We start from the raw sequence: 25,077 nt of genomic DNA on the forward strand, positions 1-25,077 counted from the left end.
GTTTTTGCTATATTTTTGTCGCTGTTGAGCTCACTTCAAAATTTGTTACTTTCACTCCGTTACGCAAAGCTACTGCTAAAACTGTTTCGAAGGCATTTGTAAAACATTTTCTATTTCATGTAGGGCATGTAATGAAAGTAATTTCTGATAATGGATCTCAATTTCGTAGTAGTGTATGGACACGCATGTTACGAGCTAGAAACATTTCTCCGATCTATATATCCAAGTACCACGCTTCTTCGAACCCCTGTGAAAGATTAATGAAGGAAATTGGTAAGTTATGCAGAATATACTGCCACAAAAGACATATTGATTGGGATACACACATACTCTCATTCCAAGATGTAATTAATTCCATTCCAAATGAATGCACTATGCTATCTCCGACTGTTATACTGAAAAACGTTGAACCACCGAACAAAATTAAAGAATTAATAGAATTCCCCAAAAATCGTCGCCTACGACACCACGAAATAATTGACATTGCGCTGAACAACATCAAACGTGCCGCAGAGCGCCGGAGAAGACAGCAAAAACAGGTTTGTACACGCCGCGACTTTCACGTTGGACAGAAGATATTAGTACGTACACACTATTTATCCAGCAAATTAAAAGGTAAGTGCAGTAAATTTGAACTTCTATACGCAGGTCCGTATCGGATTCGCAGTATCCCTCACCCCAATGTTGTACACGTCGAAACTTTGAGAACCAGAAAATCGAAAGGCAATCACCATATCTCAAACATTAAACCGTTTATTGAGTGAAACCACTGTATGATTCAACACACTATGATGCCATTTACTAATGCAATTAATTCACCTGACTAATTATTGATGATTATCGTATTTTTTTTTCTTGGCAAGTGCCCGGCAAGGTAAGGTTAGCAGGTCGCTCTTCTTGTCGTTACACATCAGACCGTGCATATTTTTCCAGATGAATTTACACATTTACGACTATTTCTGCAATTATATTTATGTGACTACTTATTGATGATTATCGTATTATTTTTTCTTGGCAAGTGCCCGGCAAGGTAAGGTTAGCAGGTCGCTTTTCTTGTCGTTACACATCAGACCGTGCACATTTTCCATTTTTTTGTGTATATGACTGTACTCCAGTTTTGTTTGTATGCACTATGAAATAGTTAAGATATAACACACACCAGTCGACTTTGACATTTTTTTTTTTGCCTTATGACATCTCAACATCGTGACTGTTTCACATTTTTTTTTTTTTGCTACTGCATTGTATTATTCTGTGTACATTTTTTCGCATCCGAACACTGTCAATGTCTTGGACATATTACGTTTTCTGTCATGTTATGCTGTATGGTTAATTGTGTCACCATAAACCAGTCATTATTTAGTGGGTATAGGATTTAAATGCAAGACATTAATCTTTGTTCATCAATTTCAGAAGGGAATGATGATTCTAAGAAATAAATTTAACATAAATGGGAATTTCACCTACGGAATAAACGAAAGGAGATGCAATAACTTTATGAGGAAGAGTAAATGGATCAGGATTAACAAACATTAACAAGAATATACTATACTCATCGAAGAATAGCAGTCTTAACTAATTTTTTCTTTCAGAATATAAGGTGATTGATGCAGGCTGTCAGAGAGAACTACACATCTTAGTTTTAGTGATGAAATATGCTAGAGATAAGGAATAGTTATGTAATGAGTAATGAAGTGATTTTTTGCAGATGATAGTGAATACTGATGAATAATGATGAAGGAAATGGTATTATGAATAATGAAGTTTTTCTTTACAGGTGATGATAATGGTGAAGTTATGATGATATGGATAATGAAGTTTTTTTTCTTTATGCCACGTAGTTATTTAAGTATTTGTTGCGGTTTGCTTTGACAGCAGGTGTTACATTGCATAGTAGGATGACGGAAAGTTTTGGAAAGGACAGCTATGGAACACATTTTATACACATTTCACTACTTGTTAATTCGAAGTTCACTACTTTTCAGCATAGTGTGCGTTTCTTCTTTCAGGTCAATAATCCGTTTTTGTATTTTTTCCAGGAGAAGTTTTTCATGACACTTACTAAACCTGTTACTTATTATACCTGTTCTAGTACTTGCATTTTTATATTTTTTACCCATTTGTGTTTATCATTTATAAATGTGATCACATGTACTGCCTTGTTACATAATCTTGCTACAGCTGACTCATGACGAATGACGTTACCTATCCTCATTTGCAGCAATAGGTCAAAAGCAAAAAGTATTATGCCTCAGCAATTAATTATCGATCCCAACGCAATGCATTGCTACCAAAAAAATGTATTACCAGTCCCACATAATGTCACTAGTTTATGATAATTCTGAATAATACTGATCAACTCTGAATAGCATGTCACTCGAGTAATGACCTCTTGATGAGACTATATTCAAAATAATGCTTTGTCACTAGCTAATAACTGCCACTGTTTATTGTAATGCCTGTGATTACTAATGATTTGACTGTAATTAACTGATTTTTTTATAATGACTTTGTAATGATCTGAATAATACTGAATGATGAACTATGTTTTATTCTATTCAATACTTGATGGCCTCTGAGTGCCAATAATTAATGTCAATCAACGAAATTGTTATTAATTATGCCATTAATTAACTCTTGTTTTCAATGTTCATACTTTGTAATTGGAAATAAATGTGATTGTTTAATAATGCTTTGTAATTAGGAAAAGACTAATGATTCTTAATAGATTGGAATGACACATAATTAATTAACTATGGTACTGTTTAATAATGCTTTGTAATTAATTAAGGCTAATAATTCTTAGTATATTGAAATGACAAATGATTAATTAATTAACTGTAATTAGACAAATGATTAATTAACGACAAATGATTAATTAACTGTAATTAGACAAATGATTAATTAACGACAAATGATTAAATACAAATGATTAATTAACTGTAATTAGACAAATGATTACTTAATGACAAATGATTAATTAACTGTAATTAGGAGAAGGTTAATGATTCTTGATTATACTCTGTAACTGAAAAGAATGCGATTATTTCATAATGCTTTGTAACCAGGAAAAGAAGGCTACTGATTCTATGTAAAACAATTAATGAACATTTTTCTGTAATACTACATACTTGGTACAGAAATGTTCAATAACTGGGCTATGAATGCCACGAACTATCAATGAAGACTGTAATTGTCAATATTATGTGACTTGATGTCCTTCACCTCATAAGCTGACTACCCTGAATTACTGCAATGTCCATTTGTCCTGTTTATCCCAGTGATCATGGAGCACTATATTTGGTTTTGCACTAATTCTACGTTGGTGTGCCTTGTAAGAGTGTGGTGTTGACACGACATGCTGTCCACCACCATGAGCGATGAAGACATTATTATGGTCCCACTGTTTGGTGTACCTAATGTACTGCCAAAATGAAAACATGGAACATTACTACGACAGTTCAGTGTCTTGGCTACACTGATAAATTCTGATGGGAAAAGAACTTCAAGTTGTGTCACTTGGTGTTGTACTACTGTGGAAAGATATGGACTTTCAGAGCAGCTGTGTGCAATCTAAAGTGCTACAACCATGATACAATCCTTCCCTTTCCTATCCTGATTCTTGTCACATAAAGAAAAAATTTTTTTTTTGGTAACATCATTTATGTTCATAGGTTATACATTTTTCGATTCGCTAAACTCCAGTGTGAGTACACTTATGTCACTGGTCGACATGATGTTTGCCATTATGTTTATTTGTTGTGAAAATACTAAAGACATTTTTCAGTGCATGTGCACTTTGGACATGAATTTTTTTTGCCATTATGTTTATTTGTTGTGAAAATGCTAAAGACATTTTTCAGTGCATGTACACTTGTCAACATAATATTTTTTGCCAGTCTGTTTATTTGTTCTGAATATGCTAAAGAATTTATTCAGTGCCTGTGCACTTTGTTATCTGTCAAAAAGTTTGTATATACTTTTTTCTGATTTGCTACTATGTTTAGTATTCACATTTTGTCTTTGTCTGATATATTTTGTACTTAGTGCGTGTGCACAACATTTACTTTATGTACTACATCTAATTATTCTTGCCAGTCTGTTTATTTGTTCTGCATATGCTAAAGAATTTTTTCAGTGCCTGTGCACTTTATCTGTCAAAAAGTTTGTATATACTTTTCTGATTTGCTACTATGTTTTGTACTCACATTTTGTCTTTGTCTGATATATTTTGTACTTAGTGCGTGTGCACAACATTTACTTTATGTACTACATCTAATTATTCTTGCCAGTCTGTTTATTTGTTCTGCATATGCTAAAGAATTTTTTCAGTGCCTGTGCACTTTATCTGTCCAAAAGTTTGTATATACTTTTTTCTGATTTGCTACTATGTTTAGTATTCACATTTTGTCCTTGTCTGATATATTTTGTACTTAGTGCGTGTGCACAACATTTAAATATTCTGTAAGTTGTAGGATTTTGTTAATTAAAGAAAAATTTTGCCGCGCTTGGCAAGTCCAAATGACTCACCATCGCTGCCAAATTTTTGCCCCCCGAGTGGAGGGTTATGAAACACGTATGTAACGCAGCAGCGATGGCGAGGCATTGTAGCATCTGTGACCAGAGAGTATGCGCTTGACCGCGCGAGTGTTGCGAGCGGTTCTCAGTCAGTAGTAGTCTTCGCGAGTTAGTTGTCGCTATGCAGAGTAGCAGTCAGTCTGTCGTTGCGAGTCTGTCAGTTCAGTCGTTGCGAGTCTGTAGCTCTGTCTAGTTGAGAGCAGTACTCAGTCTGTAGTCGTCATGCAGAGCGGTCGGTCAGTAGTAGCAGCCCAGTGCGGTTGTGTGATGTAGGCGGTCGGCAACAATGGTCAAGATGAGGAATAAGGTATACTGTTAATTAATATAATCATTAGATAATGAAAAATTTTATTTATTGTAATTATTCTCCAACAAGTCTCCCAATAATAATTTTTTATTTCAAAAGTATTTTCTCAAAAATTTAATTTTTTATTGAACTCAAGATTTCGTTGCACTTCCCATTTCATTCCACTTCTTTTGAAGAAAAATTCCACTAAAATCACAAAAAAAGAGAATATTATTATTTGCAATGCAGTTCCTCCAAGCGGTGCGCAACAACAAGAGCAGATATGTGACATCCATTTATTCTGAGGTAAGACTTTAATTCTGATTGTTTTTCACAGGGCCAAAGACCGATATTTCGGTTTAATTGAATTTTGTTGTCACTGAATGGACTTTAATTTTGAAGGATTTATAATTGAGTCAGATTGCGTATTTTCACATTTTTTGTTGCCATTGTCAGTACATTTGATTGTGGGCAAGTTACGCATAGAGTAATGCCCATCAGCATTTCTAATTAGTATCGTTTTTTTTCTTTTAAAATTTTTGTGGGGAGGTTACACTTGGCTCCACATTTCTATTAAGTATTGTCAATTTTCTTTCTTTTAAAATTGCGGTGGGGAGGTTACAGTGTACATGTTTCATTTATTGAATTATTTCGTCTTTTATACCTTTTTAATTTTGTAAATGTGTAAGCTCATCGTATTCTCCGTAGTAACATAGGAAATGACTATAGCAAGACATTTCCCACTCCTCGTCCTGCTGAACCATGTATCATATATCAAGATTATTGCTTGATTTCTTGTTTATTTAATTAAGTATTAATTCGGCATATACTAAAGGAACACTTCATTTTAAAGTAGCGATTTACAAGCGAAATTTGTCACCACCACTGAATGTAGCGTAAAAAGACGCGTCTGTTTAGCAGTCCTAGCTTTTTGTTTCACAAGTTTTAACAAATTTTTGTCTGTCATAAGCACACATGTACAATTTGTATTTTAATACATTCCCAATAAAATCCCGATAGTTTAAAGAATCGAATTCCCGTTTCTATTGCAGCATCAAACGTCAGATTACTTCAGAAATGAATAAATGTGCTAGATACTTACCTTTAGGCATGTAAGTGAGAAAAAGTTTAGGAAAGGGGACAACTATACTTGAAGTTTGTTGCAAGTCGATGAGGCCTCTCATTATGAAACAATGAATGAAAACCAACTTGGTAATTTGCGCTCCATTTTAAGCAAAAGCCAGTTTTTCACACATTTAAATGTTTATGACGTTATATCTCCTGAACTACACGTCGTACAGTGACATAATTTTGCAGGGGTATTCAATGGCAAACTGTGTTGCAAATAGCGTTAGTAGTAAAGAAGTAATAAGTTAAAAGCTCGTTAAAAGGTCATGTCTGATGCTGAAATCTGCATCAACAGCGAATGCACAGCACACGGTAATTTTTTTTTCCTTTTATCAATTTTCGAGGGGCGTTAGCGAGAAAAGGTTTAATAACGGTTTTTAAATTATGTGTAAACTCTGCTGAAAGTCGCTAAGTGCTATCGTTCCCATACAGTGGAGGAAAGAAGACCGTTTATTAGCGCACCGTTAGTTACACCGTCACAAGACATACACACAAATTTCCAGCTGCAACAATAGCTCTTATTGTGTTAAACTCTCGACATATGATTTTACATTTTAATGGGTGTATTACAACAGTACTTTAAATTTTTAAATACGGTCAACAACAATGAAACAGACTGAATGTGAATTTATGTATCACCTATGCCTCAACTGGGTCCAAGACAGCGTTTCAATAATACAGATATGAAACTTGGAGATCAGAATAATGTGAATGGTCTGAATAGGGAAAAAGGACTTTAATTTCACATGACATATACATCTATACGATCGTCATGATATCGTTCATCATGAGGGACACTACCGACAAAAGAGCAGGCATTTGAAGCTGACTGCCGAACGATTCTACTACCACCATAATACATTTCGTGTAAGGACCATGAAGGTAAGATACGAGAAATTAGGACTCCTACAGAGGCATATAGAGAGTCGTTTTTACCTCTGCTTGTGAGTGGAAAAGGAAAGAAAATGGCTAGTATTGGTACGGAGTACACTCCTCCAAGAGCCGTACGGTGGTTGGCAGGTATTTATGTACATACAGAAGATGGCAGGCAGAGACATGAGAACAGCGCCAAGTTCGGCTAGATCGTGATCGACTTCGACGCTACATCTACATCTACATAAATACTCCGCAATCCACCATACGGTGCGTGGTGGAACGTCACTTTCATATGAAGATTCAAAAGAACCTCAAGAAATAGTTGTGGGCCATGCCAGACTTCCGTCGGCCGATAAAGAAAAACGGACATTTACATATAATCTTATGATCGACTACAACAAATTTCCTTCCATTGAAGGAATGGTCGTGAATTGTGAGGCCCTGAAATGGCAAAAAGACATGGCTGGAATGCATTGCACAAGTGGAAAAGTGCATACTGAAATATTTCAGGATCCTCTAAGATCCAAAATCTCTGCTCTTTCCGAATTAACAATGTAGGTGTAGACCAGATGTGGCTTGAATTTAAAGAAATAGTGTCAGCAGCAGTTGACAGATTTAGATACAATAAATTAGAAAAGGGCGTATCTGATCCTCCTTGGTAACAAAACGGATCAGAAGACTGCTGCAGAACAACGAAAAAAGCATGCCAAATTTCAACGAACGCAAAATCTCCAAGATTGGCGGTCTCTTACAGAAGACTGAAATTTAGCGCGGTCTTCAATGCAAGATGCTTATGATAGTTTCCACAATGAAACTTTGTCACGAAACCTGACAGAAAATCCAAAGAGATTCTGTTCGCATGCAAAGTAAGCTAGCGGCAAGACACAGTCAATGCCTTCTCTGCGCGTGGTAATAGAAATACTACCGATGACGGTGTCGCGTCGTACTTGTAAAGGCACATGTTCTAGCAGCAAAGGTAGAGTATCCCGTATGAAATCATGATAACGTGCTCCATTGAGCGTAGGTGGAAGAACATGGAGCCCAATCAAGACATCACCAACAATGCCTGCCCAAACGTTCACAGAAAATCTGTGTTGATGACGTGATTGCACAATTGCGTGCGGATTCTCGTCAGCCCACTCATGTCGATTGTGAAAATTTATAATTTGATCACGTTGGAACGAAGCCTCATCCGTAAAGAGAACATTTGCAATGAAATGAGGATTGACACATTGTTGGATGAACCATTCGCAGAAGTGTACCCGGGGAGGCCAATCAGCTGCTGATAGTGTCTGCACACGCTGTACGTGGTACGGAAACAACTGGTTCTCCCGTAGCACTCTCCATACAGTGACGTGGTCAACGTTACCTTGTACGGAAGCAACTTCTCTGACGCTGACATTAAGGTTATCGTCAACTGCACGAAGAATTGCCTCGTCCATTGCTGGTGTCCTCATCGTTCTAGGTTTTCCCCAGTCGCGAGTCATAGGCTGGAATGTTACGTGCTCCGTAAGACGCCGATCAATTGCTTCGAACGTCTTCCCGTCAGGACACCTTCGTTCTTGAAATCTGTCTCTATACAAACGTACCGCGCCACGGCTATTGCCCCGCGCTAATCCATACATCAAATGGGCATCTGCCAACTCCGCATTTGTAAACATTGCACTGACCGCAAAACCATGTTCGTGATGAACACTAACCTGTTGATGCTACGTACTGATGTGCTTGATGCTAGTACCGTAGAGCAATGAGTCGCATGTCAACACAAGCACCGAAGTCAACATTACCTTCCTTCAATTGGGCCAACTGGCGGTGAATCGAGGAAGTACAGTACATACTGACGAAACTAAAATGAGTTCTAACATGGAAATTAAGCGTTTCCGGACACATGTCCAAATAACATCTTTTCTTTATTTGTGTGTGAGGAATGTTTCCTGAAAGTTTGGCCGTACCTTTTTGTAACACCCTGTATATCCTCGGACTACTAAAGCAACTTAGATTATTTAATAAAAGCAATTCATCTGGTTCACACGGTATACCAGTTAGGTTCCCTTCAGAGTATGCTGGTGCGATAGATCCACACTTAACTTTCATATACAACCAATCGCTCGATGAGAGATCGAGAGATCCGTACCCAAAGACTGGAAACTTACACAGGTCAACCAACATTCAAGAAAGGCAATGGGAGTAATTCACTAAATTGCAGGCCCAATTCATTAACCTCGATATGCAGCAGGATTCCGGAACATATAGCCAGTTTCAAAATTACAAATTATTTCGAAGAGAACGGTCTGGTGAGACACAGTCAACACGGATTTAGAAAACATTGTTCTTATGAAACACAGCTAGTTCTTTACTCACGTGAAGTGTTGAGTGCTATTGACAATGGATCTCAAATTGATTGCGTATTCCTGAGGTTGAAAATACCGCTTCAGTTGTAAAGTTCTTTTATTATCACACGACCGGTTTCGGGCTCTTATGCGCTCATCTTCAGGTGTCGTAATTTGGTACTGTGTCCCCGAACGCCGCAGAGGACATGTAATAGGCGCGGTGTGGTACCTACGAGCGCAGAACTGGGAGGGCTTATTAGAGCCCGAAACCGGTCTAATGACAATAAAAGAACTTTACAACTGAAGCGGTATTTTCAACCTCTGGTATAATGCTCAGATGCGGATGTTCCACCAACAGGATTGTTTGTGATTGCGTATTTCTAGATTGGCAGAAAACTTTTGACACTGCACGTCAAAAGCCGTACGTAATCAAATAACCTGCCTATGGAATATCGTCTCAAGTATGTGACTGGATTCGTGAGTTCCTGTCAGAGAGGTCACAGTTCGCAGTAATTGACGGGAAGTCATCGAGTAAAACAGAAGCGATTTCTGGCGTTCCGCAGAACTATGCTGTTCTTATATATATATATATATATATATATATATATATATATATATATATATATATATAAATCATTTAGGAGACGATTTGAGCAGCCGATTTAGGTTGTTTGCGGATTATTTTGTCGTTTATCGTAAAGTAAAGTCATCAGAACATTAAAGCAAATTGCAAAACGATTCACAAACGATATCTGTATGGCATGAAAACTGGAAATTGACCCTAAATAATGAAAAGTGTGAGGTCATCCACTTGAGTGTTAATAGGAATGTGTTACACGATAAATTAATCAAATCTAAAGGACGCAAATTCATGTAAATATCTAGGAATTACAATTTCGAAGAACTTAAACTGGAAAGAACACAAAGAAATTGTGGGGAAGGAGAACCAAAGACTCCGATTTGTTGGCAGAACAGTTAGTAGAGGCAACAGATCCACTAAAGAGACTGCCTAGACTATGCTCGTCCATACTGTTTTGTAGTATTACTGCGCGGTGTGGGATCCTTACCACACAGAATTAACGGAATACATCGAGGGAGTTCAAAGAAGAGCACCACGTCTTGTATTATCGAGAAATAGAGGAGGACGTGTCAATGACATAACACAGGATTTGAGGCAGACGTCATTAAAGCAAGGCTTTTCTTGTTGCAGCGTCATCTTCTCGCGAAATTCCCGTCACCAACTTTCTCCTCGATATGCGAAATTATTTTGTTGACGCCGACCTACGTAGAGAGAAATGATCGTTATCATAAAACATTGGAAATTAGAGCTCACACGATATAGGTGTTAGTTTTTTTTCGCTCGCTGTTCGAGAGTGGAATAATAGAGAATTATTGTGAGGGTGGTTCGATGAACCTTCTGCCAAACACTTAAGTGTGATTCGCTGAGTACCCATGTAGATGCAGATGTAGATATTAGGGTGTGTTTTCCAACAGGATAATGCTCACCCACAAACCGCTGTTGTAACCCAACTCGCTGTATAGGGTGTCGACATGTTGCCTGTTCGATCACCAGATCTGTCTCCAACCGAGCACATATGGGACATCATCGGGCGACAACTCCAGCGTCATTCATAGCCAGCATTAACCGCCCTTGTATTGACCGATCAAGTGCAACAAGCGTGGAACTCCATCCCACAAACTGACATCCGGCACATGTACAACACAATGACCACACGTTTGCGTGCTTGCATTCAACGTTCTGGAGGTTACACCGATTATTCACGTAGCAGCATTTCACATTTGCAATGGTTCATCTCGCGCTTACATTGAACTGTGATCTTGCAATGTTAGTCACATATGTTACCAAGACAGATGTATTCCCGGAATTTCATTACTCTACACTAATTATTTGGTGGTGTCTTGATTTTTTTGCGTCGTTGTAACTACACTTGCCAGTCGGGGTTTCTAGTACGACATATTCACGACCTATGTATACGTTCAATGGAGGTCCATGTTCTATATTTTAAGTACGTTGTGAATTTTGGAGGGGGAAGCAAATCCTTAAACGTGAGCGGCCTTTCTGGTCATTCTGAGTCGAGCAGTCGCTCTGTATGCACCAGTCTCGAGGTAACGTGTTTGCTGAGCTGACAGTGTAACTTCATAAATGAATTTCACGCCTCAAACGGCAGCGCGATAAATTTAGTATTGGTTCATACTTAGAAATAATCCAGGTCAAGTGGGAATTTGCCTCTGAGAGTTGGCTGAAGCTTAACAGTTCACGGGTGCTAGACGGTGTGCAACATCGAACTGTTACTTAATCTGCATTTTGGAACCAAGACTGGATAGAGGGCGGGAATCTATTAATGATTTTACGTATTTCACATGCTGATGTCCATTGTGGATTTTATATACGAGGGCTAGTCAGAAAGTAAGGAACGATGGGTCGCGAAAATCGAAACCACAGTGAAAATCAAAACTGTTTTATTTGCAGCAGTTAGCTACAACTTCCAGCTACTTATCTCCATAGTCGCCGATCCGACTTAGCCGTTTGTCGTAGCATTGTACCAACTTTCCAATACCCTCGTTATAGAAGGCAGCTACCAGCTCTTTCCGCCAATTCTCTACATTGGCCTACAGCTCGTTGTCTGTGCAAAAATGTTGTCTTCTTAGCCAGCGGTTCATGTGTGCAGAGATGAAACTCAGAGGGAGAAAATTACGGGCTGTATTGTGCGTAATCAAACATTTCCAACTGAAAACGATGGAAGAGCATCTTCAATGCCCCTGCAGAATGTGGCTGAGAATTGTCTTGAAGAAGAAAGCGCACGACACTTATGTAATGTTGACTGCATAACATCAGGCGAGATTTCTGACTAGGCCCCTGTACTTGGCGGGAGACATTATTGTTCTAGGTATATTTATCTGCTCCCTGTGTGCTCAGAACTAAAAAGAACCAGGTAATGCGATCGACGTGCATACTAGAGACAATGCTTAACACACCTGTGCAAAACTTCATCGAATTTTCTCTGTGGTCTTCATTTCGCGACCAGTCGTTCCTTACTTTCCGAATAACTCTCGTATTTATGAGCTGGAGAATATTTTGTGTTTAGTTTTATGGTATGGGACTCTATTTCCCATTGACGAGTGACTTACGAATAGTATTTGGGGTAACCACTATCATTCTAATTACATTTCACCTGAGGTGGTCTTCAGTTGATTGTTATTATTTTTATTGCATCCTTACATGAAATATTGTAGGATCACCATTCTTAACAATTTATACGTTTGATTGACTGAATACATCAGTTCATTCATCAGAAGCCCGTTGGAGTCATTTTCATCAGTTATTGAGGACAATATAAATTTTTCCCATTTTTATTACTATTATGGGTTTATTTGAACTTGCTTTTTTCTTAAAATTTTGCACCATATGCATGTTGTTGTGGTCTTCAGTCAGAGACTGGTGTAATGCAGCCCACCATGCTACTCTATCCTGTGCAAGCTTCTTCATCTCTGAATAACTATTGCATCCTACATCCTTCTGTGTCTGCTTACTGCATTTATCTCTTGGTCTTCCTCTACGATTTTTAGCCTCTACGCTTCCCTCCAATACTAAATTGGTGATCCCTTAATAACTCAGAATGCGTCCTACCAACCGATCCCTTCTTCTAGTCAAGTTGTGCCACAAATTCCTCTTCTCCCCAATTCTATTCACTACCTTCTCATTAGTTACGTGATCTACCCATCTAACCTTCCGCATTCTTCTGTAGCACTACATTTCGAAAGCTACTATTCTCTACTTGTCTAAACTATTTGGTCGTCCATGTTTCACTTACATACATGGCTACACTCCATACAAATACTTTTAGAAAGGACTTCCTGACCAATCTATACTCGATGTTAACAAATTTCTCTTCTTCAGAAATGCTTTCCTTACCGTAGCTATTTTATATCCTGTCTTCTTCGCCCGTCATCAGCTATTTTGTAGCGCAAATAGCAAAACTCATCTTATACTTTAAGTGTCTCGTTTCTTACTCTAATTCCCTGAGCATCATCTCACTTAATTCGACTACATTCCATTATTCTCGTGTTGCTTTCATGGATGTTCACCTTATATCCTCCTTTCTAGGCATTGTCTATTCCATTCAGCTGCTCTCCCTAGTCCTTTGCCATATTTGACAGAATTACAATGTCACCGGCAAAACTCTTAAGTTTTTATTTCTTCTCCTTGAACTTGGAGACCTTTTGCAAATTTGTCTTCGCTTTCCTTTACTGCTTGTTCAGTGTACAGATCGAATAACGTTAGTAATAGCGTACAGCACTGCCTCACTTCCTTCACAACCACTGCTTCCATTTCATGTCCCTCGAGTTTTATAATGTCGTCCGGTTTCTGTACAAGTTGTAAATAGCCTTTCGCCCCAGCCTTTTACTCCTGCTGCCCACAGAATTTCAAAAAGAGTGTATTGCAGTGAACATTGTCAAAAGCTTTCTCTACGTCTACTATAGATTTAGGTTTGTCTTTTCTTAACCTATCTTGTAAGATAAATCTTAGGGTCAGTATAACATCGCGCGTTCCTACTTATTAACAAATATTATATTGAAATTAAAAAGCTTTGTAATGAAGAAAATATTTTGAATACTGTATTTAATCATCTATCTGTTACATTATTACTATACAGCACACCAATAGTCAGTAAGTGAAATCAAATTAAGCGAGAGTATGTTCAAATATCAATTCTAAGTTAAACACATTTTGAAACAGAAATTGTTGGAAACTAAGACAGATGTCTATTTTTAAGACACATAAATTGTTTGTGACATTAAAGCACCTCATTTCATTTGCAAGGATCACGTGTTTTAAGGCAAAACACCTTCTTTATCAATGTACGAGATCGAACACAGTCCACGAAGTTCTTCTATGGTTTAACTGTCCACACGTTGTATAAGTAGTTCTAAGAAATATCTTACACGCCATAAAGTTGAGCACCTGAAGAACTAACAACATATTCCAAACACCTTTAATAGATTATACAGCACTTAAATGTGTAGGACGTGAACTTTATACAAATGCTACACAAAACCCGTCTTCATGTCTACTAACAATAAAATTCTTAGAAAATGGCGGAAACTGGTTATAGTGGTCTCTAGTGCGCATTCCTTCACTTGTTTCCACAGTCAGTCGCTAGACTGAAGTAGGGACCAAAAATCATCATGTGTACCTAGGCTACAGTATCCTCTAGGTAAAAGTCTTTCGCTACTAATAAGCAACCGCTTTGGGGAACCAATGACTTTGCAGTGTCAAGCAGGGGGAAAAAAACACGTAATATCACATGGAGGACTGTCAGAGAGGATCCTGTATTCCCATGCGACAGTAAACGACCGTTTCAGGTAACGACGAGAGAATCGCAGTGGTAACGAATAGGAGAAGAAACTCTCAGACATTGGTGAGATAGGTACATGTGCTATGCAGCCACGAGCTCAACTCCCGTTCGCCACCAGCAATGAAGAGTGAACCTTTGACAGTGGCAACGTTCGTTACACAAGCGTCGACCAAAGAACCCGAGGCAGAAGCTAGCAGGTAATACGTCAAGGACTCTGCACGAATGCCACGGCAGCTTCGTATCACTTAAAATCTGGACAGTAGGAAGCACAGCGTTCTTGTCGAGTGTGAACAGTTACTGAAGAGACTTGGATCAGACAGGGGTCTTGTGAAATGGCGAAAGTGTTGTCACAAGTGTCAGTTTCGGGTCGGATGCTTTTCTTGATACATACCAGTGAACACGACATGAAGTGAAACTTCCTGGCAGATTAAAACTGTGTGCCCGACCGAGACACGAACTCGGGACCTTTGCCTTTCGCGAGCAAGTGCTCTACCAACTGAGCTACCGAAGCACGACTCACGCCCGGTACTCACAGCTTTACTTCTGCCAGTGCCTCGTCTCCTACCTTCCAAACTTTACAGAAGCTCTCCTGCGAACCTTGCAGAACTCGCACTCCTGGAAGAAAGGATATTGCGGAGACATGGCTTAGCCACAGCCTGGGGGATGTGTCCAGAATGAGATTTTCACTCTGCAGCGGAGTGTGTGCTGATATGAAACTTCTGCAAGGTTCGCAGGAGAGCTTCTGTAAAGTTTGGAATGTAGGAGACGAGGTACTGGCAGAAGTAAAGCTGTGAGTACCGAGCCCGAGTCGTGCTTCGGTAGCTCAGTTGATAGAGCACTTGCCCGCGGAAGGCAAGGGTCCCGAGTTCGAGTCTCGGTCGGGCACACAGTTTTAATCTGCCAGGAAGTTTCATATCAGCGCACACTCCGCTGCAGAGTGAAAAATCTCATTCTGACAACATGAAGTGTCATTGTGAAAAACTTGGAACCTAATATATATGATACAGCTAATAGTGTAATAAATAATATCTTTCAATCAGTTCCCTATGTTTGGGGTAGCCAAAGGTAATGCTAGTCGTCGCACTCAGTATTTATGCCTGGGGACAACTTTCATGGCCGATGACCCCCAGTGAGTGGCGCTGTATTACGTATATCGCCACAATAATCAAAACAGCTGAGAGCAGAGAAAAACACTCGACGGTAGCCACCAAACTGTTCTACAGCGACAACACTCGAAGGAGAAATGTTTCAAAAGACTGCTCCACTCGTGGGTTTGCCTGTATTAACGGAGGTCTGCAGGTCTTGAGTCAGTAATGAAACCCAAGGAGAGACTGGAGACGTTTGGTGTGTTAAAGACAATCTTACGTTACGCTTGATAATGAAGGTCAGACTTGAAAAAAATAAAGACACATTCATAGAATTTGTCAACCTAGAAAGGCGTCCGACAATGTAAAATGTTGCAAGACGTTTGACATTCTCAGGAAACTAGGTGTAAATTATAAGAACAGACCGTTAATTTATAAACATGCATCGCGAGGACGACGGTTCAAATCCACGTCCCGGCATCCTGATTATGATTTTCCGTGATTGCCTTAAATCGCTCCAGGCAAATGCCGGGAAGGTTCCATTGAAAGGGCACGGTCGACTTCCTTCGCCATCCTTCCCTAATCCGATGGGACCAATCTACTATTCGATCTGGACATCTAAGATGCAGTCATAAAAAATGAAAGAATGAGTACGTGGTGGAACTGTAATTGAGAATGAATATCAATGATAGGATTCGCTGAGGACATTGTTATCCTGAGTGAAAATGAGAAAGTATTGAACTACCGGTTAAATGGTTGTTGTTGTTGTCTTCAGTCCTGAGACTGGTTTGATGCAGCTCTCCATGCTACTCTATCCTGTGCAAGCTTCTTTATCTCCCAGTACCTACTGCAACCTACATCCTTCTGAATCTGCTTGGTGTATTCATCTCTTGGTCTCCCTCTACGGTTTTTACCCTCCACGCTGCCCTCCAATACTAAATTGGTGATCCCTTGATGCCTCAGAACATGTCCTGCCAATCAATCCCTTCTTCTAGTCAAGTTGTGCCACAAACTTCTCCCCAATCCTATTCCACACACTCAGAAATGACTCCCTGACACTTAAATCTATACTCGATGTTAACAACTTTCTCTCGTTCAGAAACGCTTTCATTCCCATTGACAGTCTACATTTTATATCCTCTCTACTTTTACCATCATCAGTTATTTGGCTCCCCAAATAGCAAATCTCCTTTACTACTTTAAGTGTCTCATTTCCTAATCTAATACCCTCAGCATCACCCGACTTAATTCGACTACATTCCATTATCCTCCTTTTGCTTTTGTTGATGTTCATCTTATATCCTCCTTTCAAGACACTATCCATTCCGTTCAACTGCTCTTCCAAGTCCTTTGGTGTCTCTGACAGAATTGCAATGTCATCGCTAAACCTCAAAGTTTTTATTTCTTCTCCGTGGATTTTAATACCTACTCCGAATTATTCTTTTGTTTCCTTTACTGCTTGCTCAATATACAGATTGAATAACATCGGGGAGAGGCTACAACTCTGTCCCACCCCCTTCCCAACCACTGCTTCCCCTTCATGCCCCTCAACTCTTATAACTGCCATTTGGTTTCTATACAAATTGTAAGTAGCCTTTCGCTCTCAGTGTTTTACCCCTGCCACCTTCAGAATTTGAAAGAGAGTATTTCAGTCAAAGTTGTCAAAAGCTTAAATGATATGATTAGTTTAATGAGCACATGCTATGGGTTGATAGTAAGCCGAAGGAAGATGAAAGTAATGAGTAGTAAAAATGAACTTAACAGTAAACATAACATTAAAATTAGGGAACACGAACTAGACTAAGTGAAAGAATTCTGTTACCGTGGGAGCAAATAACACGTGATTGAGGACATAAAATGCAAAGCAGAACAAGGAGATACGGCATTTCTGGTGAAGAGAAGTCTACTAGTATTAAATACAGATCTAAATTTGACAAAGAAATTTCTGAGAATGTACATTAGGAAAACAAAGCATTGTATGGATGTGAACAACGGAGGATGAGAAAACAAGAAAATAGGAGAATCGAAGAGTTTGCTGTTTGATGCTATAGAGGGAGGTTAAAAACTGGATAGAATGACAAGGAATGAATCGGTGAGGAGAGAAGTATTTGGAAAATTTTGACAAGAAGAAGGGACAGGTTGATAGGGTCATGTGTTCAGACATCAGGGAATAACTTACAAGCTATTAGAGAAAGTAGCAGAGGGATAAAACTGTAGAGTCTGGAATATGTGTAACAAACAAATAATGGAGAATGTTGGGGGTAAGTGTTACTCTGAGATGAAGAGAAGTATGTGGTGGGTTGCGTTGAAGCAGTATGAAGCCTGTTGAAATAAAAGAAGAAACAAGGAACTGGAGCGCTGATTGACAGAAAGCTGGCTGCCTGCCAGAAACACTGTACCTTTCTCATTTTGCGCAGTCGTCCCCACGGCCAGTAAAACCAGGGCTAGTACAACGACGATGAACCTCATGGCTGCCTTGGTGACTGACAGTGAACCACACGGCTGGCTGTGGCTCTTCACCTTATCTGGTGGAGCTGCCCTCCGTACGACTTTTATGAACTCGGAGGTCGAGGTTACTAAGAGACTCGATAACACCTCTGACGCCAAGGAGTGATTCACTGTATAAAACAAAACTGCGGCGTAGTTTCAGTCATTGAAAGTGTTACTGGTATTCGATGTACGGAAAGATCTATTACAGTCACTCTGTAAACCGAAGGGAGGGCGGCGCTTCTGAGGTTCCTAACCTGTTTAGTGCCTCGTAAACTTTGAAGATTATTTTTTTCACCTTACATCTTCCAATAATTATTATGCTCTTTGAACAACAGTTAAATGTTTCTACAGGTCAGAGTTAAATTTACCACCCCATTCATTTTTATTGCCAGCAAATACATACACGGAGGGGAGGTTCCATAATTGTATTGAATTGTACGTCCCTTGCATGGACTGTGCGGCTAGTCCCGGAGGAGGTTCGAGTCCTTCCTCGGGCATGGGTGTGTGTGTTTGTCCTTAGGATAATTTAGGTTAAGTAGCGTGTAAGCTTAGGGACTGATGACCTTAGCAGTTAAGTCCCATATGATTTCACACCCATTTTTTACGTCTCTTGTAATACAAGCTAGGTGCCCAAAACGAAATCTAACAAGTTGGTAGTTAAATGTGGGGTTGTGATCTTTCCTTAACTGATCGACTCTCGAGTTTGTACATGCTTTCAATCAGTGCAACATAGTAACTGCGCTCTTTGAATGCTAGCTGCCAACTCACTGACGTAGAGAGTTGAGTACTGAGTTTCGGACAACGACTGACTTATTCTGTACGAACCTTTGTAAGGACAAGTGTAGGACGGAAAAACACAAAATGTTTAAGTACAAAACTATTACGTTTTAGATATTCACATAAAAGACAAAAAAGTAATTATGCACTAAAACATTAGGTGATGAGGTAAATTTGTTTATTCATAAGCTGTGTGTTCTTAAATTGGCACAAATAATGAATTTATTTTATGGTGCGGAGATTTTGGAGTGCGCTTGGCTCTGCAAACTACCGACAAGGATTTTTCGGAAAATTAAACTTCCTAATTTGAATTTATCGCCTAGTAACATTTTGTTTTAGTAGCTGTATACAATTCTGGAAGCCGGAAAAATTGGAGCTACAGAATTAGGCCACTGGATTATTGAAACTATTACATTTTAAGATTATGATCTTAAATAATACGAGAATTTTCATTAAGAAGAACTTCTGAAATACCAAGTTTTGGAAAAAATAAAATGTTTGTTGGAAAGAGGAAAATGAGATCTTTGAAATAATGTTTGGTAGTCCTAAATGAAACAATTATTACCAAGGTGGAGTTTTGATGTCCTGGTAGTTTATATGACTTTTAAATCGTGAATATTTCTTTAAAGCAATGTCTCTTCAAAACTAACTATACTGTTATGACAAATAGTCTAAGCTATATATTGAATAATAAAGTTTTGGAAAATTCTGCTTCAATAAGCAGTTAGCAATGGTATCCAATGATGAAAACTTCTTGGAAGATTAAAACTGTGCCAGACTCTAACTCGGTACTGGCTGAAGTAGAGCTGTGAGGAGGTGATGTTAGTCGTGCTTGGATAGCTCAGATGGTAGCGCACTTGCCGGCGAAAGGCAAAGGTCCCGAGTTCGAGTCTCAGTCCCGCATACAGTTTTAATATGCCAGGAAGTTTCATATCAGCACACTCTCCGCTGCAGAGTGAAAATCTCGTTATGGTACCCAATGATGGTACGTGCTTTATGTGTAGAATGGAGAATAGAAAGCAAAACAGAAGAACTTTACAGACCTGGATTACAGCAAGTGCAGATCTTCACCCTTGTTATGGGGGAACTGGAGTTTCTCAAAAGAGCGCCACTATTTCCATACAGGAACACCAAACATCAGTCTCCCACCTAGCACTACAGTGCAGACGCAGTGTTTTATGTATATGCTGTATGTACGTATGTTAATTATGTTCGATATTAATATCCGTATTCCACATAGTCTTAACGTGTTTCGTGAGAAATAAACACATTATAAGCATGGTTGCACACTGTGCACTTTTTAAAATCTCCTTGATCCATCGTATGAGGTTCATTCAAATGAAACCTGGTCAGTGCGTCTACCTTTTGCCTTACACACCAGGTGGTATCACGTAACTGCGGGTATGGTGGCGCCATCTATTGATACAGACACTGACGCTTGCGCACCGTTTGATCTCGCAGAACTCCAGTATGGTTTCACGCCGAAGAGAAGGTGGTCACATAAGTTATCGTCCACTGCCGAACACGCAGGCGAGTAGGCAGGAGCAACGAAGAGTGATTCGACTTTTGGCGGCGCAGGGAGTTGGAGCCAATGAAATGCATCGTCGGATGAAGGCTGTGTATGGTGAGTGCAGTCTGAATCTTTGAGTGGCGCGAGTCACTAGAAGACGATGCTCGTCACTTGAAGACGGTATTGCAGCAGTTTCGGTGGGAAACGCAGGAACGTCCACCGTCCAGCCCCGACCTTTCAACGTGTGACTTTCACGCGTTTGGACCTCTAAGACAAGCTATTCGCGTACATCGATTAGCAACGAACGACCAAGTGTGTGACTGGGTCCAGACCTGGATCAGACAGCAGCTTCTTCAAGGACGGAATCGACCAGCTAGTGTCGCAATGGGATAGATGTGCCAACAGTTTTGGCGACTGTTTTTGAGTATGTTTACTTTTTGAGTATGTTTACTGTGTATAGCTACATTCTTGAGTTAGTAAAATCGTTACCGTTGCCTTACACTAGTGACCGGGTTTCATTTGAATGCCTCTTGTAGATACGGAACAGTGACCGGTCAGATATTTGCTACAGATAAACGACCGAACAGCCGTATATTCCTAGAAGTTCTTATTTTATCTACACGACCAGTTTCTGCATCTCATTAATGTCATCTTCAGGACCCTATGTACTCCATGTACAGAGAATCAGATGCGACGACGCATGTATAACTGGAATCAACAATACCTGGATTCCGTGAATTTTTTGTGAACTGTGCAATTCGAAGACTTGACGACGTGTTACATGTAAAAAATATACGCCTTTCTGATGATTTTTTCTTTTGCCAAAGCCTATGTAAAAGGCGCGCTGCACGAAGAATGATCTCACACTGTGGTACAGACTGTATGTAGATACTCCAAGTGACATAGTGTGCAGACGGACAATAGGAATGATATTCTAGCTAGATTCCTGTACCATGTTTAAGGAAGCATTCTCGCATTTCGTGCTGATTCTTCGATACACAGCAGTCTGGCACCTCAACCAGCATTCCTCAAAATAATGTGGACGCAAAACCAACAATATCGTTATTCTTTATATTCTTTTTGTTTGAACACGTATGACGTCACATCCCCCAACATCTTTCAAGTCACGGGTCAAAGGTGACGTACGAACCGAATTTTATTAATAATATCAAATAACTTAAGTAGCACATGATATCAAACTTCTGCACACCATCAGTGCAGTAATGTGGTAAATGTAAGTAAGTGATGTAAAATGATCTTGTGTTTGATAGTGCGTAACTACAGTAGCCTATGAATTATCATATGCACCTCAAAGCGTTCTATAATTTCACGTTTTCTGGTAAGTTTATTACTTCTCAAATGAAAAGATTTTCTTTTCATCTGATTTCACACCCACTTAGAATCAGCGGAAGAAACATCAGCATATCATTTACCTTGTAAGTACATGTCATGCTTTCTTTTTTAAGACAATTTCCACATCCTTTGGAGCTATGGAACAAAAGTTATATCAAAATTAATTTAAATAGAATAAAAACCATGGAAGATAATTAATTTTAATTCTTGCAAACATAAATTACAAGGAACTGACTGTTAGGAATGTCTGCGAAGTGTCAAGAGTGGGGAAAGAGTAAAGCTTCAATACCCCAAAAGTATGTATTTTGCGGTCGCTATACAGATACGAAAACACTTGAAAAAATTATATCGGCATGGATAGGTACACCAAACAAGACTCTGCACTGACAACTACAAAAACACAACACACATAATCACAGAACACGATTTTAAATGCTACCAGTTTCGGTTGTACAGTTAAGATTTTCAGAAAACAGAAAGCGTATGGTTCTTAAAATCGTCAATTACGGCTGAAACTGGTCACTATTAAAAGCTTTTTCTCTAAGTGTTTAGAAGAAATAAACTAAACTCCATAAGCTATGTTAATATCCTTATTTAACTCACACTACGTTGTAAGACATACAGAATTTCAAAACGTGCGTTGGTCTGAGAATACGGAACTTCACTTTAAACAAATCAAGCGAACCACTCATAGTGAATAGTACAGAGCAGTATTCTGAAACTTGTTGCAAACTAAAAAGAAATGGTTCAAATGGCTCTGAGCACTATGGGACTTAACATCTGTGGTCATCAGTCCCCTAGAACTTAGAACTACTTAAACCTAACTAGCCTAAGGACATCACACACATCCATGCCCGAGGCAGGATTCGAGTCTGCGACCGTAGAGGCCACGCGGTTCCAGACTGAAGCGCCTAGAACCACACGGCCACACCGGCCGGCTAAAAAGAAATGACTCTAAACTCTGTGGCATGCGTATACAACTATGAGACTACAGGTAGTGAAATGTATTAGACATTCACATCCGGAGAACTCGCAAAAGCAAGGTAAAAGAGACAAAATGTTCAGCACAGATGCATACAAGACGCATAGCCAAGTGCATTAAATATGAGCTGCTCAGAAGCTGTGCAACTGCCTGAGCTAAACACATTCTTCAGAGGGCACTGGTCAGCATCAGACTAAAGCCGAGAAGCGAATCCTCTCTCTCCATAAAACTTCTCCCCAGAACCCACAATTTCCAAGCTGCGCTTGGAGGAGAGACTGCATGCTGCTACCAATCTGAATAACGAATATGCTCCCCCTCATACGTAAAAATTGGTTGAAACAACAGGCATTCGTTTTTATATTTCAAGAGCCAATTGCAGTACTTAGTTCACCCAGCTGAGTGGTAGATCTCAGCGCATAAGCCGCTTGTCAGAGCACTGTGAGTTGATATAGCTTCTCATAAGAAGTGACCTACTTCAAATTTTGTCAGTGGTCTTTAGCAGTAACTCCTATATTGCGTTCACGTTTCTTTATTTATCAGCTACACTTCCGTGCTCTATTAACTGTATAGTGTGTAGAACCGCGGTTTGCATCGCGCCAGGCAACTGTTTTCGTGTTTCAAGGACCACCTGTGGTAGTCAGATCCTTCAGTCGAGTGATAGCTTTCCTAGCAGCTGCATTAGCGCACTGTAATTTGACACAGCTTTACATTTCGTCAGTGTTCTTTAGGTTCATCTCCTATATTTTGGGTATATCTAAGTGTTTATCAGGCCGCCTTTGGTATGGACAGGAGCTGTGATTGCTGTGTTGCGGAAGTGAGTCAGTTTTTTGTACTGGACTGTACGTAGTTTTTGGAGGGAAGCAACGAACTTTTTCACGCCAGGGAAATGCCGGGACACGGCTTCTTCTTCAACGAGCAGATAGGCAGGCCAGTCTCACTCTTGTGTACCCTCAGGGGAATTTCTGGCGTCCGGAAGCATCCATGCTTGTATCGAGCTGATTATCTGTCGACAATAACCATTTCAGGAAACACTGAACTAATTAGTCGTGCGGCTAGAGCCTCCCGTCGGGTAGACCGTTCGCCGGGTGCAAGTCTTTCGATTTGACGCCACTTCGGCGACTTGCGCGTCGGTGGGAATGAAATGATGACGACTAGGACAACACAACACCCAGTCCCTGAGCGGAGAAAATCTCCGACCCAGCCGGGAATCGAACCCGGGCCCATAGGGTTGACATTCTGTCGCGCTGGCCACTGAGCTATCGGAGGGGGGGGGGCATTTCAGGAAACAGGATCAATTTCTGCGAAAACTGGCAACCACGTAGAAGGCGACACCATGAAAAGCATTCTGCCGACTTTGCAGGACTGTCGAGAGTTCCACGCCAGCTATGTTCCAGCGGGCACTCGAATACTTGCCACTCCAGCAAAACTGTACCGAGCTCACAGAATTAATAATTGTGTAATCGTGACAGGGCTGATACAAAACTGCAAACCAGTGTGTGACACTCACATCATAGAAATTAGGAAAATACTTTTGCTTAGCAAGAATTATGATACAAATTACAGATTATCTGAACAGCGAACGTAAAATATGATGTATAGCACGAATGGAAGTAATTCAAAAGCGATGTTGAATACGTCTTAGAGACCAGTATGTGCTGAGTAAGGTGGTTACCTGTGGGAAACACCCATTGTGGTTTAATAGCCTTGTTAGGAGACTTCTAGGAAAGCAACGAGAGGTTCATAACAGATGTGAGTGTAGTCAAAGCCTAGCTGGCAGACAGTAGCGTGCCATCAATTCAGAAGTAAAGTTTTGGCAATCGAGCTATCTTAAAACGCTAAGAAGCCTTACGCAAAGTCAGTAAGTACATCAGAGTCACGTATACAGTAGTTCAGTGACCATACTAGCACCGAAAGGGAAGATGACAGAGTGAAGATCAAAATATTGAATTCGGTTTCCCGAAACTGTTTCTCCATGGAAGACACTAATACGTTTGCCGGCCGTGGTGGCCAAGCGGTTAAAGGCGCTACAGTCTGGAACCGCGCGACCGCTACGGTCGCAGGTTCGAATCCTGCCTCGGGCATGGATGTGTGTGATGTCCTTAGGTTAGTTAGGTTTAAGTAGTTCTAAGTTCTAGGGGACTGATGACCTTAGAAGCTTAGTCCCATAGTGATCAGAGCCATTTGAACAATTTTGAACACTAATACGTTTCCTCATTTCAATAACAGCATTAACGCCAAACTGTCGGTTATTGATATAAATGAGGTAGAAATGGAGAGTGAAATAAAATATTTCATTAACGGAAA

General features: G+C 39.8%; 1 protein-coding gene across 4 annotated transcripts in view; it reads right to left on the reverse strand.

Moving 5' to 3' along the window:
• Nucleotides 1-18,198, reverse strand: part of LOC126418732 (protease inhibitors-like) — a 64,558-nt gene extending 46,360 nt beyond the window's left edge. For 3 of the 4 annotated variants that reach the window (XR_007575891.1, XM_050085645.1, XM_050085643.1), the window contains exon 1: nt 18,061-18,192. Coding sequence is in view for 3 of the 4 variants with exons in the window: in XM_050085645.1 (XP_049941602.1) it covers nt 18,061-18,130 (70 nt within the window). In the remaining variant the exon portion in view is untranslated. Of the gene's footprint in view, nt 1-18,060 lie in introns of all 4 variants that reach the window. The other variant, XM_050085646.1, reaches the window with a different exon arrangement.
• Between the last annotated feature and the right edge of the window lie 6,879 nt (nt 18,199-25,077).

This window comes from Schistocerca serialis, chromosome 9 (assembly GCF_023864345.2).
Source record: "Schistocerca serialis cubense isolate TAMUIC-IGC-003099 chromosome 9, iqSchSeri2.2, whole genome shotgun sequence".
Lineage (NCBI taxonomy): Eukaryota > Metazoa > Arthropoda > Insecta > Orthoptera > Acrididae > Schistocerca > Schistocerca serialis.